Source organism: Mchenga conophoros, linkage group LG23 (assembly GCF_057382185.1).
Source record: "Mchenga conophoros isolate Kocher_MC1m ecotype Shallow Benthic linkage group LG23, M_conophoros_male_GT1.1, whole genome shotgun sequence".
Lineage (NCBI taxonomy): Eukaryota > Metazoa > Chordata > Actinopteri > Cichliformes > Cichlidae > Mchenga > Mchenga conophoros.
In genome coordinates this window covers 5,547,169-5,565,723 of record NC_140547.1, presented here as the reverse complement: position 1 = coordinate 5,565,723, position 18,555 = coordinate 5,547,169, and the positions used below count along the sequence as shown (strand labels likewise).

The window sequence follows — 18,555 nt, the reverse complement described above, 5'->3', positions numbered from 1 at the left end:
TGGTTAATGTGAGAAAAATAGTGTTTTCCATATTTACTCATTAATAAATATATTTATCGTTCAATATTGTTAAATATATGCATCTATCAGTATTTATTGACAAATAAATGTAATCCCCATTGCGTCAGGAGATGGCGCCAAACCCCTGTAAAAAGCCTGCAAACCGGTGTGTCGCCAGTAAACGCCTGCCAGTGTCTCTGTGTGTTTTTAATGTCAAACATATTTACATATATTGATATACAGAATGTAGTCAGTATGATTTATGAAGGGTTATACATAAAATTAAATAAAAATGGGTCGGTCGTTTTGTAAGTATCTTAATGATCCTGCATTAGTTTACCTCTGTGTCCTTGATTATAATATATCCAGTCCTTTTTGGCCACTATGATATCTTCATAGAACTGTTATGTTATATTTTTTGGAATTTGTGCTGCCCTCTTGACCAGGTAGTTCTAGAAAAAACATATTTGCAGTGTCAGTGAGACTTTTATCTGGATATATGAAAGTCCCTTTGCTATAAACTGATTGCAACTTCTGCCTTGTGAGAGGACAGTTCTTACTGACTCAAAATGAAAGATATGACTGTCTCAGCCACATGTTTGACGATTAAAGGCCAACGAGTCATTATTTGGCAAATACTGTAAATCACCGAAACCCACCGGAAGCTTGGCCGAGGGATAAAGTTTAGTTGTAGTATTCCACTCGCAGGGTTCCACAAACGCAAGCACACACACACACACACGGGCGCGAGTAAATGAGATCATATGAGCCTACTTATGCTTCAATAATTTTTCTCACTCTAGAGGTTCAGTGAGTGCATTTGCCAAAAAAGAAAAAAAAAGAATAAGTAAGCATAAGAGACACGTTTCCTTGACTGTGTGACATGGTTTATATTAGCACAGAGCAGAGACACTCGGGCTTCCCTGACTCCTCTAACGCAGCTGTGGAGACTAAACTGTGCTTCAGGATATTTCTGACATCCGTCCCTTGGGCTTTACCTCACTCCTTTAGTCACGTGATGCGCCTCTGACTGGGTGGTGGGCGTGTGTTAAGCGGTGGGGTTTCATTCATAAATACTTTTAGCCTTAAAGTCCACATTAAAGTGATCACGGAAGAGTTCCGCGTTATTGACTTCGCCCCTCCACTCCCGCATGGACCAGGATAGTTGGGTAGGTGAGTGCTTACCGTCGCCGCGTGCCTACTTTTGTGTGTGCTCGTGCACCCAATTCAAAATCGTGAGCTGCCTTTCTCCTCTCTGTACACCAAGATCTATGTAAACGGCTTTGTTGTTTTCTAACCAGTTTTTAAGGGTGGGCTTCATTTCCTTCGATAATGTGATTACACTTAGAAAAAAAAGAGAGCGAGATTGTTATCGCTCAAACCTTCAGTAGGAAACATCTGCCAGAGAAAATCCCCATTAATTTGTTCCAGGGAAAAATATTGCCCTTTGTAGCTACAAGAGACAGCATTCTTTATGCTTTTTCTACTGCGGCAATCTATTTTAATAAACTACTTATTACATGATTTAAATAAAACGATATCCATGCTTTGTTCTATGGAGGACGGAAACGAGTTAATATTTTTTAAAGATTAAAAATATTAAAGTGAAAACGATGCACTGTATGATAGCAGTATTGCACTTGGTAATGCTTGAATTTTGTTAAGCATGACTGGATACTGACTGGTATTGCTGGGACACCTGTGTCTTGCCATCTGCTATGGGAATACTGCTATCATCGGGATTTGCAACAACGCAAAAGTAAGCAGTCCTCAGTAAAGTGTGAGGATGCACTGATTTTCAGCTTACTTTCATGGATTTCTTAATTTTTGAGTGCAGGTCAATAAAAGTAGTATATCTGTTGTTTACTTCCTGTTACCAAAGACGTGCTGGGAGAGGTTTTCATTGCATTTATTTTAAATTGTAACTAATTTTTGATGATGCTTAATGTTTTAGGAACATCCCAAGAAGATGTTTCATTAATACGAAATCCCCACTATTTGTGTCTTGAACAATGTGCATCATTCTGTGTGTTTGTTATCAGCCATGCAGCACTACCGTCCTGTTGCTCTGAGGCCAGTGGGTCGGCCCTGAGGGGGAACACCGCTGCTCAGGCTCAGTTGGCTGGGTGCGCTGTGGTGGCTGAGGATGCAGCAAGGGAGCTGAGGAGGAGACTCCTGAGCTACAGCCTGGCACACACATTCAGAGCTGCTACTGCTGCTGCTGCGTACTGCCCTCCACCAGGGTAAGATTACTGTCTGATAGGAAGCAGGATGTGGTACAGTACTGCAAAGGAAAGCATTCTGACCACAGACTGATGTGCTTTCTGTAAAACTATTCATGCTTGGACAGTGGACGCAGGGCTTTAGATGGGCTGGCAGAAAAGAGCTCGGCTATAGCTTACAGGTTGTGGTGCTGAAGTTGAGCACCGCAGTGACTGGCAGGCGAGCAAGGCGTGCTGATTGCTGCTGGCATGTTGCTTCTCCCTTGCTGGGTGAGTAGATCCATCCAGGGTTAGTGTGTGTGCGTATGCGTGGGCGTCTGGTGCAGCAGTAGCAGAATTAATGGCTGTGATCTGTAAGAGCAAGAGCCAGCAGCGGTAGTGGAACTCAGCTGCGGGAGCCAGTATTTAGTAAGAGTTGCTGTTTCTCTCTGTTCCCTGTGTGTGCGTGTGTGTCTGTGTGTGGGGGAGGTAGATAGAGTCTTTGGACTGATATGGAATTATGGGTGATGATTAACAGCCAAGATGCTAAAGCTTACATGTTCTGTCGGACTCGACGCATGCGTACAAGAACAACATACCCATTTGGTTTCTTCCTCTTCTTCCAGTCTTTCATGACTGTTTTGAAAAGATTGTTATTTGCTGTCACTGGCTGTCACACAGATTACACATTACAATAATTTCCATGTTATTACACACCAGCCTACATGGCTGTTTTAGGCTTATATGCTCAGTATTTCTGGATTTATTGACACAGATAGAAGGCAGCACATTTGGAGGCTGACTTTGTGATTTGATGCACATCTCCAGTTACAGTCATTTCCTTTGTGTATTTGTGTGTGTTTGTGCATGTGTTATCTCTCAGGGGGACTCTCTAGTTGGCCTGGACCATGAGCAATGAGTCTACCGTCTGGAACAGCCTACCAGAAAACTCCACAGTAAGTCTGCCTTTCACCAATGGCTTATTCTCAAACTTCCTGTATGTCCTACATGTGTGTGTGTGTGTGTCTGTGAGACGCCCAGCACCAGAACCATACTTTCCCCCCATATTCTCTTCTGGCTGGATGACCGGCTAATGGAGAACATCCTGACCTGGACCTGAAATAATTAAATCTCTGATCTAATCTCAGCTTTGATTTCCCCTTGCAGAGAAATTACAGTGTGACGTCAGAGTCTAATGCTCATTAACACTTGCAGAGTGTTCTCCATCGCAGAGCCCAGAACAATACTCCACCTATTCATCATGTTTCTGAAATCAAGTCTATTATCCTTGTATCATTTTGTCATCTATCACTTTATTAAAATACTTTAAAGTACCGTTATGCAGCTGACATGAGCCAAATCAAACTTACGACGGGAACACATTTTTGCTTTTAAAACAGAAGGAAAAAAGTAAAATTTAACTTCAGTGAAGTGTCTCCTAATGTACGCTTAATTCACTCAGCTGCAGTCCTTGCTGTGAGAGCTCTCCCATAGCTAAAGGTACACTGTAGACAGGTTAATAGCCCTGGCATGTATTGATTCATTGCACTGTCGTATTTATAGATTTACTTTATGCAGACCAACCAAACAGCAGGACTAAATCAATCCCGTGGACTCCACGGTGCGACTGCGAACGTAAAACGCCTGCAAATCTAGTCTACTACTGAGGTGTCAGGCTTTTCATGTTTCAATGTTTCAAACCAAAAGACTGTAAAGCATTCAAAGTAAACCTGCACGGTGCACACTTCTGCATGGCGTTGCATATTTGGTGCAATTTCTGCCATCAGGCATGATCTGTATGACTTTATTTTAGAAAGAGTAAAAATAAAAGGTGAAAAATCATAGTGAGAAGAGTGGAGGTGTGACTTTTTTTTCCCTTTGTACCTCTGTCTATCAGCCCAGAACGACACAGCATTAATCATCAGTGAGTGTTTCAGTGCCTACTTTGGCAACACAGGAAACTTCCCTTCTCTAATTTGCAACATGTTGCTCCCTCTTTTTAGACTCAGGAGATCCCACTCGAGGTTGAGGAGCAGCAGGATGGTTATGTGCTCCTTCTGGTGATCCTCTCCATCTTCTTGGTAGGAACACTGACATTCATCTCTGTCTTCCTCTTCGCTTGCCGCCGTGGAGGGAAATGCTGTGCCAGGTGGGACACAAAAATTATGTATGTCTTTTCTCGTAAAATAAAATAAAAAAATCTATCTATCTATCTATCTATCTATCTATCTATCTATCTATCTATCTATCTATCTATCTATCTATCTATCTATCTATCTATCTATCTATCTATCTATCTATCTATCTATCTATCTATCTATCTAAGAACTAATAACCTTATAAGGCTTGTGATGCCCACACTGTATCTCAGTGCGTTTGATTCACCTGTGGTTATTTTGAGTTTAAATTTTATTATAATATTTTAGGCTGTTGCTGTTGTCACTGTTAGCACCAAGCAACAATACCAAACTCTACATCCTTGAAAATTTCCAAAAACTTGAAATCAACAGAAAAAAGAAAAAAAGAAAAGAAAAGAAAAAAGATTCAGGTGCACAGGTGTTGTTTTACCGAGCAGCATAAAAGTATTTTGTTCACAGAGACTGCTCTCATGCTTTCATGCAACTGCTATTTCGAGACAAACCAGTTCTTCTATCAAATCTGTATACATGCATAATAGATAAAGCTTATTGCAAATGACGCTAACAGCATCCTGTAATATTATCCAGTTCTTCACTGTGACGTCATTAACAGGCAAAAAGTGAGCCATCAAACAAATGAAAGCATCTTTGTAACACAAAAAAGCTATATTGCAGTAGGTGGTAAGAAAATAAATGTTGCCCTACTGTGACATCTCAGCATGTTAAAGCAGAACAACTCATTATACGATGTCTTCCATTTGAGTGTTGAGACTCCCATGAGGCTGCTATGAGAACACCTTAGTGGAAAGACATTCAATATTCATGCTTATTTATTTGCGTGTTTATTGTACAGCAAGATGGCTGACCCTCGAGACTTTTTGTCCATCTCTACAGCAGCACACATTATCACGTATACTTGAATACATGAGTGCACAGCACCTAGATGCAGATAAACAAAGAGCTCAGAGGCTGAGGCGTGAAAAGCCTGGGAGAGAGCAAAAGGAGAATCGGACAGACCAGTACAAATGATGAGTGTAATAAGATTTCATAGCCGCCATCGGCAGTGATTAATCTTACGTTTCAAACGAGTGCTGTGTGTGCACCGCTGAGAATATGCACACACAAACTCACGGGCATACCCTGAACGGGAAAGGAGGAGCCACAGAGGAAATGAAAGACAAGGAGAAGCACAGATCTGAGTGGAAAGAAAATTCCCTTAAGTCACTTCACACCCACACAATGCACACCAACATACACCCACCAACATACACACACACACGCACACATACAACTTGTATCTCTGCACCACTCTGGAACAGCTTTCAGTTTCTTTTTTCTGCCTCATCAACTAGACCCTGTGTATGGGATTTAAGCAGCACTGTGGAGGATTATAAGCTACTAAAAACAAAAATTATAAGCTGTTAAAACAAAAAAGGGCTGCATAAAGATATGCTTATAGAGTAATAGACACTCTATCTGCTAAACAAAATGACCTTTATTGTGCATCTCCTCTGTGTCCTTAAAGATGAGTGTAAGTGTACAATCCAATAAAGCATCATGCTTTATCAGTTCAAGAAGTCCCCTGGCTCTGAAGGTTATCAAGTTACTGGCAATGATTTAGGCCTTCATTGATTACACACTCGAGCAGGCCATTTATAAAAAAAGCACAGTGGACTTTCAGTCCTAATAACTTATTCTGATAGTTCTTTGATCGCTGAATTTGTAAGCTGTTCACATGCAAGTGTATTAATAAAGCACAAGAACTCAATGTATAAATGTAACAGTGACTCAAGTGAGAGGCGTGACACTGAAAGAACTTTCCAACAGCAATGATGATGGAGTATAACTTCCAAGGAGAAAAACATTGTTAAAAAACATATTTTGGGACCAAAAAACACCATTTTAAGCAGCTTGCATCAGATTTGACTGGAATCGCAGTTTTTCTGTCCTCCACACAAAACCATGCGTACGCATCTTCCCACTCCAGCACTGTTATTTATAAAAGAAGTACATATGTATGTTTTTGAAACAGTATCAATCCTTTCATGGAAATGTGTAATATTTCCATGAAAGGGGCACTCTGTCAGTGCGCCCCAGGGCAGCTGTGGCTACAATGTAGCTTGCCATTGCCAGTGTGTGAATGTGTGTGTGAATGGGTGAATGACTGAATGTAGTGTAAAGCGCTTTGGGATCCTTAGGGACTGAGTAAAGCGCTATACAAATGCAGGCCATTTACCATTTACCATAAGGGAAGCAGAAAAAACCTATTATGCTAAATTCCCACTCAACATTTAAATTCTTGGACTCTTCTAGAGTAGTTCTCAATAGTCCTCATTTGTCTTATAATGTGTCTTGGAGCAGCTTCTTACTTGATCATCTGTCTGAAATCAGCTGCTTTAGCTTCCTCATCCCTTTGAGCTACCTTGTTTCTGATTGGATGACCCTTACAAACAGAGTGTTTCACTTCTGTAGTCACGGCCAGAGCTATGTGCTTTGGTTGACCATATTAAGTATATCTACTCTGACCAACATCACACAGAGCCAAGAAAGAGAAAACTGTCAGAAACAGAGGGGATGGAGCAGCCTGAGAATTTGGTGCACAGGGTTTACTTGCACATGAACAGATGCTTATTGCTTAATATGAGCAGCCATTGTAACAGCATAATTGTGACAAAATGAGGTAAGCCATAATATGTTACATTTAACATACACAGAGCATGCATTTTTAATTTACACCTGTTCAGACACATACCTCTATTTCAACAATTAAAATGTACCATTAACAAATGTTAATGTGAAGAATGCAGTATGTAATAAATTCTGTGAGGTTCTTATTTATTTATTTATTGGAGGGATAAACTGTACATATTTTAAATAGCTGCTTCTGTAGAAAATTGTTGAGCATAAGGATGAAGGATCTCTGTAGTCTCAGAAAAATTCCTTTTTTTTTCCTTTTTTTTGAACTTACTGAGTTGACAACTTGCATTACTTTTCTCCTTTCAGAATTTTGTTCTATTTGTGATAGCAGAACTGGGACCACCTAATATAACACAGGGACTTCTCTCTGAATTTTACATTTGGTGAAAATGTGCTTCTTCTTTGCAGTTGTCTTATTAGCCTTCGTCTAATAATCTGCAGTGGAAACAGCGCTTTTACATCATGAGTGTTTACAACCTTCCATGGATAAGGACGGAGCGAGGCTTGTGCACACGTGACCATTTATGGTGATGGACTTGTATAAAGGAAGGCCACGCATAAGTGCAGTTTCATAAGTCTGACAAAAAAAATGCAACATTTCTGCTTTCGTGCAAAGACACAGTTTTAAGTGTATCACCACAGACTGCCACGCATGTGGCCCCAGGTGCATTATTTTGACTAAGCTGAAGGTCAGATAGTAACACTGATCATAAGGCCTTGTTCTGTGGTGTCCAGAGTGCCTGCCTGCATCAGCGGGGTCCATCAGATGAAAGACAGACTTCAGGGGTAATCATGTCACTGCATTGATCTGAATGTTTTTGTGTGCCCCAGGGCCAGCAATGACCCTGAGAAAACCAACAACACCTACTTGGAGGAGTCTCAGCCCACCCATGGTAAGAGAAAAAAGAACAAAAAAAAAGGAAGGAGAAATGTGAGGGAGGGCTAGAGAAGGAGACAGGAGAGAAAGAGGCGAGTAAGTGAGTGAGGGAGAAGTAATGGAGATGGGGAAGCTGTGAACTGGAGAGATGGGATGATGGCATGGATATTTTTATCATGTCAGCACAAATGTGTAATGTCTATTCCATTAAAATATTGTGATCTCATCCCAATTAGCTGAAATGGCTGTGCAATTCCAGGAACACATTTTGACATTGTGTTACCAGTGAATGCTATCTGTGTCAAGTGAACAAGATATATTAGAGGTAGCATGTGTTTTGTACCACACTACTTTTGCAGTGCATTTAGTTTTCCAGTATTTGGGGGGCATTTTATAGTTTTATTACACAGTGCAATAGAGGAAACGAGTAGGAAGAGAGGTACCCATGGGGACTTGAATCAGACACGTTTTCTTCAGCGCTGTAATATGCTGTGTATTCATCCTGATGTAATATTAAACACCGCTCGTTACATGAACCCAGCACACGAGTCTATGTAATTCATCCCAGGGAGGACATGAATGCTTTTGCAAAATTTGAAGGCAATCCATTAAAATAACTGCTGAGACACAAAACCACACTGACACATTTCACAGAGGTCTAAAAAACAGGAGATGAAAGTGGGAACTTCCTCTGGGGAGCATGATTCTTACAAAGTTTGGCATCGGCCCATCTTAGGTAGAGAGCAATTTTCAGTGAATGAATTAAAGCTGTATCCTGTTAGTCAGATTGGAGTAAAACACACCAAAGTCAGTGGGATCCATAAATGGTATTTCCATATTTCACTTTGTACTAGTGCAGTTTATTCACTGACTGACAGACCAGCATTACAGCTGAGCTCACACACTTACTTCTATTCTTCTATTGTTTTGTCCTTGTGCTCTTGCTATTTATGTAATTATCGTTCTCCTCTTCCTTCATTCTGGGCAGAAATCACCATCAGGGTGGATGAGTCAGACTGCCTGTCCATGGCCAGTTCTCATGACCAAGAAACAGAGCGTTTCCTCTCCACGGGCCCCACAGGCCGTCGCGTCTCCTTCAATGAGGCTGCGCTCTTCGACCACGGCAAGAAAACCCAGGAGAAAGGCCGCAGGTTAGAAAGCCAACACAAACAAAGCAGCCCACATTTGCAAATCTCTGTGTTGTTGAATCGGCATTCACCACTCACTGATGTAGGTTCACGCCAGTGCTTAATTCTTTGTGAGCTCAAAGTATCTAAACCTTTTACTGTGTCCCACATGCGTTTGTTACTTTAGAGTTCAGAATAAAATCAGTCTGCATTATGTATGCTTCGGACACAAAAAGCTCTCACCCTTTGTTATTACTTCACTGCCCTACTTTTCCCTTAAAGCTCAGACTCTAAAATACTAATTTTTCTTTAAGCCTAAATCTAGAAATCACGGTAGTTCTAATGGGTTTGAAGTCAAATATCTCCCCTTGGTCGTTTCCCTCTTATACAAAGATAAGCTTCATGATTCAACACTCATGAAGAATTCATGCAACTCATGTCAGCAATTTATAGTTTTTTAGTAACTCAGCGTTCTCCACCTCAGGTACACTCTGACGGAGGGTGACTTTCATCATCTGAAGAATGCCCGGCTCACAAACCTCCACATACCTCCTCCGGCCCTCAAGATAGTCACCATCCACGAGTGCGACTCTGCAGAGAACACCATCACGATGACAACGCGCCCTGTTGCTAAGTCAGCCCTTTCCATCTTCCAGGTGACAGCCTTGACCTGCCATTCGTACTGATGTAACAATAGTCATTAGTATTCACCAGGGCCAATTAAAACATCTTTTATTTGGGTCAGGTCAAGAAAATCCGGCAACCTAATGAGTCCAAACATAGGGTTCAGGGATCATTTCAACAGACCCAGCATTAATTTTCCATTTAGGTAAAGCTGGGATGACAGCCTAGAAGGAAATCTGTCCTTGAAATTAATTGATATTTGTTACTTTAACACAAAAAATAAACTTTTCTAAAAGAATGTAAATGCACAGCAGTTATGCATAAGATAACAAAGTCTAGTTTTATTTGTGCTTTCCTGCAGCCAATGCTGTGTCCCTTGCCACAAACAGCGTTGACCAGCCTAAGTGTCAGTCCAAGCTGTGCCCTCCCTGGAGATGCTCTCAACTCTGTGGTGGACAGCACCAAAGAGCCAAGCTCCACTTCTGTGAGTGAAATATATCAATATATATTATTCTACATCACCTTGTTAATATGTTTTTGTACAAAGGATGGTGTCACACAACATTTTTATTGCTGAGGAGCCACACAGTAAAGATACATAAGTCCAAAGGCCTTCTAGATGCTGAGCATGCATATAAATGATTTGTAAGAGGTCGTGCGATGAAAAAAGTAAACAAGGCATTAGTTTAGAATCTAGGTCAACATGGAGTTTGTGGAATGAATATTTAGTCATTTGTAGAGTGATACATTTTCTTAAGTCAGTCAGTCTTTACACCCACAAGCCAGTCAACAAGTGAGTCATCCACACAGACGTTAGAGGGTCACGTAGCCTGAGGGAGGACCAGCAAGAATGATGGCTGATGGGTAAACAAGGAACATCACTGTCGGATAGGATTTTACACAGACTACTACTCTTGGCAGGTTTTCTCTTTGACTATGTTTTTCTCTGCTCAGATTGAAATGATGGGAGTGGGGCCTCGGGGCAGAGGCAGCAGTGTCAGTGTGGGAGAATCAGCAGTGCTGGGGAGCGGTGCCTCTCCTGCTGGTGGCGGTGCAGGCCAGAGGCCCGTGTTGCAGTTCCTTACTAAACTGCGGCGCCATGCTAGTCTAGAGGGGGCCAGTCCCTACTTCAAGATCAAGAAATGGAAGCTGGACAGCAGCCAGAGAGCATCGAGTCTGGACACCAGAGGTAATGGATGGTATCGCTGTGATATTCTTTTTGAGAAAAATCAGTACCAGTGCAGCAAGGAAGTACAAATAGTTCTTCCTGGTTCTGGACTTTTATTTTTTTGGTTTATTTGTGTATGAAGTATTTGTGCCAGCTTTCTCTCTTGGTAAACATACAATGGTTAAGCAGCAGGCTTTAGCAACCAACTGTGAGCTGCCTTTTGACTGAGGTGGAGATGTACACACAAGCATAATAGACAGATGGCTCAGTGACGCAAAGATTGGTTGTTCCAAATCAATTTGAGCCCCTGAGTAAATCCTCCACACCGATCCTCCTTATTCTATATACACACTTGTCTGCACGCGCCTCTTCTGTCATACCAAGGTACCCAAAAACCCCCAAAACATCACAAAATCTTCTCCGCAGTTAATAGAAGCTTTCTGCTGAATTAAATGTTACTTCACTCCTGCTGTCATACACCTATAACTCACAGCTCTTTCTTCATGTGTGATGCGAGCCAGGCTCTCCAAAGAGGAGACAGTTCCAGCGCCAGCGGGCCGCCAGTGAGAGCATGGACCAGGATGACAACGATGCACATCATATAGACCTCATCCAATACATTGCCCGCACCCATGACGTCACCTATCGCCCTAGCCAGCCCACCACATGCCTCCTCTCGCCTCCTTCGACACCACCCCCCTCCCTCGGCAGGTATCTTTAATTCCCTTGCCATTCATCCCGTCCACTGCTTTGCTGCCTTGCACTCATTTCTTTATTTCAGCAAGAAAACCTGTGCTAACTACTTGTAGTAATTTACAACTCAAAGTCCTAATTCTCCACCACAGTGCGTTAACACAAAAGTTCCTAAACTAAATAAAACTGTAACTTATCATCTTGTCTTTTTTTAGACTAATTGTTTTTCTATGATCCTTAATTAGATGATATCAGACAATGCAGAGTTAAGTGTGAACACTCTGTAACCAAAGTCTGATCTGTCTTTTCAAACAATGCCATCAGTTTGAGCCACATGGAGAGGATTCCTTGCGGAGAATTGGGACGTGGGGTTTATAACAGGCACACGAAACCATTTCATTGCTGACTTGATAATGTAATGATGTTTTCAAAAGTACGATTATAATATAAGTTTGCAATTATAGCAGTGCAGGTTTTTTTAGGGTTTTATGTTACGCAACAAAAACTGCTAATGCTCATACATATTTTCTTACATAACTATTTATTTTCTTACACTGAATATGAAACAAATCAATGTTTTTGGTGTACATTTGTTTTATTGCTGAAAATAAAATCCATTTCTGTGATCAAAGAAATGCAATGATTCTTATGCTCATTTCCTCAGGTCATGTTATGCTCCGTGCATTACGTTTATTAAAATTCCCTGCCCTAAGATGAAAGCACCTTTCCAGAGTTTAAGCAGTTTCAGCTGTTCAGCTAAGATCACTTTAGAGACATGCAGCTGCAACCATTGCAAGTCATGATAATCATTCTGTGCTCTGTGAACACGACCATGTCTCAGATTAACATCCTATTTAGGTAAATGCTCACTGACACTTGTGTTGCATGTCTCTTTGTTTCTCTTCTTCCTCGTCTCTTTATTTCTTTTCATTTTATCTCATCTCTCCATCCCTGTGTGGATACTGCAGGGTAGAGGTAGAGGTGATGGTGGAGCCCAGCTGCAGCCATGGAGGACCAGGGGTGATTGGCCTGTCCCCTGATCCCCAAGAGGAAGCGCTGTCCTTGGCTAGAAGGGAAAGTGCAAACCAATCCGACCCCATTGATCCCCAGGATTCCCAGTCACTTTACAGAGACATCTGGACATTACGTGCAACTCTCGAACAGTACGCAGCCTCTGACCAGAGCAGCAACAATGACAGGAACTCAGTCTGCAGTGATGCTGACAGTGTGTGTTCACTTGGTGGACGAACAGACACAGAAAGAGGTCTCCCCAGCTACCCATCCCAGGATTTAGGGGATGAGGGAGAGTGTGGGGAGGATGACAAGGACTTCTTTGTCTATATGGATGAGAAGATGGAGGTGAAGGAGTCAAAAAAGAAGAAACAGAAAAGCACAGACTCAGAGCGAGGGAGCAATGATGGAGAAACGGGGACTCGTAAATTACTGCAGATGGACAGCGGCTACGCGTCGATAGAGGCTCCGTCTCGAGGTCCGGAAGATCTGCGACTGTTTGGGAGCAGCAGCATCACCAGCAGCCCCAAAGACAGAACAGCCCACGAGAAAAGGCATCATTTCACCAATGCAGGGCGAACTGGCACGATAGGTGAGAGTTTTGAATCTCATCTCTTTGAGGAGGAGCCTGAAGATGAGTTGTTGTTGGGTGCCAGTGGAGGAGTTTCCACCGAAACAGGTGCTGGTTCACTGGGGTGGTTTCCATATGGTCATGTGCTCTCTCCTCGAGAAGCTGCACAGCTTCCACCTCAGCATTTAACCCTGCACCGCCGAGACTACAGCATAGATGAGAAGACAGATGCGCTCTTCCATGAGTTTCTCCGCCATGACCCTCAGTTTGATCAGCAGGAGTCCCCACTAAGAAAGCACCGGTCCCGAATCCACCTACGCAAGCAGTGGCAGCGCCACAAGCAGTGGAGCGATCCTGGTGTCAGACACTTCCAGTCCTCCTTTGAGAGACAGCGGACGCCTCTACGGAGGGGTGACAGTGTAAACTATCCCCTGGACACAAGCTACCACAGTACGCTGCCCCGCATCGTCAGTGCTCCTGACGAGGAGACGAGCGATGGGACCAGCAGCACACCTGAAACTCCAAAGGTAGAGCTCACAACATCTGAGGATGGAGAAAAGGTGCAGGGCGCCCCTGTCAGAGACACTGAGGACCACACAACCTCTTCCCCTTCACCTCTTCATCCCTCCATTTCAGAGAAAGACGGAGGACTGACTGAGCTGCCTGACCCTCAGGATGACAGCAGACAGTCTAGCCACCCCTCTGAACCCCCAGATGAGCGTTCACGTCAGCTGCTCGACTCGTCGGGATACGGTCCACAAACCATCACAGCAGAGCTAACAGACAAACTGAGTGCTAACCTGGATGAGAGGTTGTACACGGGCCTTCGCAGGACCAAGGACACGGCTACAGAGTGTGTGACCGTGACAGCCACACACGCTTCTCCGGACCACAGCCCAGTGTAGCAGGGCTCCAATCGTCCTCCTCATCAACCTCCTGTCTGCTAATACACTCATTTCTTTCTGTTTGGTTTGTCTTGCTTCAGTTTCAATTAAACACCAATTCCCAGATAACCGTAGATACAGCTGATCCACCAGAAATGTATCCACTCTCTCCCTGCAAGTGTCAGCATTACAAAGCTGTTGAGTCTTCCCATTTTACAGCTCACTAACATCAACATATCAAAAATCATACAATTTTAGAAATAACTGCTTCCTCATTAAGTGTTTCTTTGTGTGTGTATTCTCTTTATGCCTCTTTTGCTGTCTTTCTGTCTCTGCTCTCCAGTAAAAGTAAATCAAGCTGAGAGCTGCTATGGCCTCTGTACTCCTTGATCCACTGTGAAACCAGGTGCTATTAGACAAGTAGAAGGCTAGTGAAGTGGACAAAACAGTTACCTACCAGTGCTGTGAGAGTAAATACTGTAGTAAAAACATAGTTGTGAATTCAAAGATTGCTTAGAACTATATGAATCATAAATTATCTTGATGTGGCCTATTGCAGGGCAACACAGACCCTTTAAAAAAGTTAAATTAGTTTAGTAGGCTTAGTTCCTTTAAAAAGATTGACCCAAATAAGGAAGACGCTACGCTACATGGAGTTATTCAGAGTGGTTGTTTAGATCAGTGGTGTCCAGCCTGTTGGTTGACCGGATGACAGAAAAGGTCAAATTGAGGACATCCTCTATCACCAACTGTGTGATTGAAAATGCTTCTCGGCTTTGTGACACATTTCTTGTTTACTTGTAACTTTTTGTTTAATGAGCAGTAATATATTTTTGTATGTCTAGCTTGCTTAGATGACAGCGAAAACTGACAGTGCGGCAGGTTTAAAAATGAGACGTCCTGCCTGCCAACAGGAAGAACTATCAGACTAGACAAGATCCAGCACTCTGGTGCAATGATTCTTCATCAGTCAAAGATCCATCAGCTATGACTTTTATTACTTTGGGCATCACTGCACTAAGAATGAGAACAGAGCCAGAGTTGTGTTTAAAGCCATGATAAGAGAAATTACATAAAAGCTATTAGATATGAAGCTACAACTGAATTAATCAGGCAGGCATGTTCTCTCATGCTTACAAAACAAGCTTTATTTGTCAACATATGACATTCTAATTTCTGCCCCCCCTCCTCCTCTAATTTTCTTGAGAAAGTTGACAGTGCAGCAGATTCCTCCCTCGGGGGCTTTATGGCTTCCTAAAAGGTCATAAAACTATCAGAACAAAGTGTCTGTGTTTAAGTCGACTTTTTCTCTCTCTTATTTAGCTTTTTTTGCAATAAAAAACAAGCTGTAGTTGTGTCTAAATTAAACAAAAAAAAAAACATCATCAGATTAAGCTTTTTAGGCAGAGAATTCAATGCAGAATATGCATAAAAGGGAACACTGTAGATGATGGTGTTGAATATTAATTGTACAAGGAAACGGGGAGTCCTCCTCGCGTGCCCCGTCTCCCTTTACTCCCTTCTTTGAGGTTGGTGCCATGCAGGCAGTTGAAAGGACTGAAGTGAAATATCCGAGCAGACAACATTATCCTCCTCTGTTTGTTTGGGTGGATGATGATGATGATGCTCCTTTACAGTCTGCCCAAATTAGATCTTTCTCCTCTGTGTGACAGGAGTCTCCTAAGTGGACTCTGAGGCACAGGCTGAGTTTCCTATTACAAGAACAGTGACTGAGAATAAAGGAGATGAACTCAAATAAAGAATAGGGAGCCTAGTGCTTTTTTAATTGCTCTTGTCTTCCCCCCACCCAACCACCCACCATACACACACACACACACACACACACACACACACACACACACACACACACACACACACACACACACACACTGAACAATTATGTCACAATTAAAACCACAATCCCCTGGAGCAATTTTGTGCCATCATAATTATTCATCCCATCCTGACAGTTAATCTTAAAGAGGAAAACCGCTATGTTTTCCACAAAACACCCCCCAAAAAGCCAAAATGTCTCAAACGTGAGTCAGTTTGAGACAACAGCAGCCACAAAAGAAAACGGCCATAAGGATTGAACTGAAATCAGTGCATCTGTACAAATATTACAGTTTGCTGTGTATACAAGCACAATATCACAATATCTAGACTGTATCAATATCCTTTATTAGGTTTAGGCAGATATTATATAACTGGGGACACTGTGGTAAATGGTGTTTGTATACTAACCAGTAGCCTGACAAATGCGTTGATGCATAGCAATGTGTTGGTCTGCATGAGTTCAAATTTTAGTGCAAATCTTCATGTTTTCTCAGACTAATGGTACCGATCCAGTCCATATTTAATGCTCAGTTGTTTAATGCAGAAGTCAAAACACTGGTGTGACTAGAGATTTTGTATTTTATGGGATTTAAGAGTCATTCTAGGATGCTGTAAACAACGAGATTTTGTGGAATTTATCTCTTTGAAAGTAGAAGTATTTCTGTATTTCTTGCTTGTTAGTAAACTGCTTATTTTCTCAAAGGAAAAAAGAAAAGATAAATTTTCTTAACAACTTTGCTTTTGATGATCCGAATCTATTGAGCCTTGAGGGACCAAATAATTTTCAAAAAGTGTTATTTTAGGCTTGTTTTCCAATCTGTGAATAAATGAATGAAGCAAAATTGGTTATAGCGTGCCTCATTTCTAGGGAATGGTTGTTAATCAAGACATGGGAAAGGATTGCAGATAAGGTTCCCTCTCATGAATCTCATTTCATGTTTTTTTCCCTGTTGCTTAGGCTCATATTGATTTCTTGCCTCTTCTTATCACTTCCTCCAAATAATTGGGGAGTAAAGCCAAATCCTCTCTGTGATCTACAAAGGGAACTTTTCAAATGGCTGCCTTCCTCTTCACACCTTATAATCTGTCCTTCTGGTATACAACGTAGACTGGAAACGGATCAGTAAAATACAAAAAAAAATCTGTCCCACTGCTTGGTGGTTGGGTGGAAGACACAAAAGTTGATCACAACTCAACACGTAGCCCACACAGCATGTTAGAAACATACTGACGGTACAGAATAACAAAGTTGAGAGATCGCAATAGTTGATCTGTTACTGATATGTCCATTCAAAACCCTAAATGTCTACCTCATGGTGCAACAAAAGGAATGAGCAGAGTAGAGCTGCTTCCACACATGATTTCCAAACAGTGGAGAGGATCACTTCTGAATATTTTCAAGAGGTAGTTTCATTGATATGCATGATGACCGGTGGAAATATTCTGTGCAGACCATGTTGGAAGCAGGACAGATGAAAAACAAAGGGGCTACTAACTGCAATATTCTCACACTGGCCTGATCGGACATTAGTTAGATTATGGACCAGGAAACTGGCAGGTTAAAGGCCATTTCGTGTCCAATGCTTCTAAATTGCACCTTTGTGTTTACAAGTGCTGCTCTATTAAGTAAGTTCAGGCCAGAAGTGCATCTGTGATTCATCCACAACAGCACAGTAGAAGAATTCTCAAAAAAATAATCTAATAACTGTTGAGATGTTTCAGTCATGCATCACCTTTCATGGACTGACGCCACAAAAACAAAATAGTGGCATAATATTTTAATATTATAGTTTTGTTTTTTTCTGTTGCAATCTTAATTAAAACCACATGACAACTAACCATTGCAAGTACTGCTGGAGGAAAAGCATGGCTCTGTATACATTTTTGAGGTTGGGGTTAACTTTAAGGAAACCTCCGGTGAACTTATAAGACTGGGAAGTGATGAAAAAAGAGCGATCCAGATTAATGCAAAGTCTGTCTCATCCTGTACAAGCTGGTCAGAGCAGAAGTCACAAATTATCTTGTCAAAGTTTGGGATTCCGCCAACCCACCAATCAAACCATGTATCACAGTCAAAGTAAAGCAAACTGCAGAGTGTTGCTGGCTGAGGTGGAGGAAACTGCAGGGAGAAGAGCAAACAGGCTCCCAGTTCCCTGCTTCAGTAGGCATGCATCTTAAGAGGCATGAAGAAATAACAAGTCAGGGGCTATATGAGTGCAGACAGTCATATTCTCATGATTAAAATGTTCTACAAGTACTGCAGTAGATATAATGCCATCACTTTAAATAAACACAGAAGAAAATAACCAGTCAAAGCAATAATAAACTGAGAACCAGTGTGACTGTAGTCTGTGTTTTCCTCCCTTAAGCAAGATTGTTTCATGTCATTTGTCCTCGTGGAAAAATACAATTTTCATAATGTACTGTCCTTAGTCAAGTAACTGTCAGTGTGTTGATTTAATACACATCACTTTGTGCTTTATAGTGACAGACAGCAGGGAGAAAAGCACAGACTATAAAAAGTGACATTCATTCAGTAAAAAGTGGGAGGTGAATGTGAAGCTTTGGGGAGTCTGACATTAATCTGCTCTGAAAGAGGGAGACAGCTTTGGTCTCTGACTGCCACTCCTCTGCGCTTTTTTCACTCTTTTGCATCATCCTAAAGCTTACCACCACGGTCCCCCTTATATTTGAGCCATTCACTGAGCCAGACATCTCGGGGTTTCCT

General features: G+C 41.9%; 1 protein-coding gene across 5 annotated transcripts; it reads left to right on the top strand.

The window, feature by feature from the left end:
* The first annotated feature begins 931 nt into the window (after positions 1-931).
* Positions 932-16,669, top strand: cbarpb (CACN subunit beta associated regulatory protein b). 5 transcript variants are annotated; one of them, XM_085264570.1, is made up of 11 exons: positions 932-1,169; positions 2,043-2,243; positions 3,085-3,157; positions 4,205-4,350; positions 7,868-7,929; positions 8,902-9,064; positions 9,525-9,696; positions 10,026-10,148; positions 10,619-10,853; positions 11,354-11,543; positions 12,494-16,669. In XM_085264570.1, exons 3-11 carry the CDS (start codon positions 3,110-3,112, stop codon positions 14,010-14,012), a joined length of 2,658 nt encoding a protein of 885 aa, XP_085120696.1. In that variant the 5' UTR covers positions 932-1,169; positions 2,043-2,243; positions 3,085-3,109; the 3' UTR covers positions 14,013-16,669. The 5 variants fall into 5 exon arrangements, with proteins under 5 accessions (XP_085120696.1, XP_085120695.1, XP_085120699.1 ...); XM_085264569.1 differs by having other exon boundaries at positions 932-1,173; XM_085264573.1 differs by lacking the exon at positions 2,043-2,243.
* Positions 16,670-18,555: the final 1,886 nt, after the last annotated feature.

Excerpts from the sequence above, each read along its gene's own strand:
- cbarpb (XM_085264573.1), top strand. The coding sequence starts at position 3,110 with ATGAGCAATGAGTCTACCGTCTGGAACAGCCTACCAGAAAACTCCACA. Across the intron at positions 10,149-10,618 it reads AAGAGCCAAGCTCCACTTCT|ATTGAAATGATGGGAGTGGG; the intron begins GTGAGTGAAATA and ends TTCTCTGCTCAG. Across the intron at positions 10,854-11,353 it reads ATCGAGTCTGGACACCAGAG|GCTCTCCAAAGAGGAGACAG; the intron begins GTAATGGATGGT and ends GATGCGAGCCAG.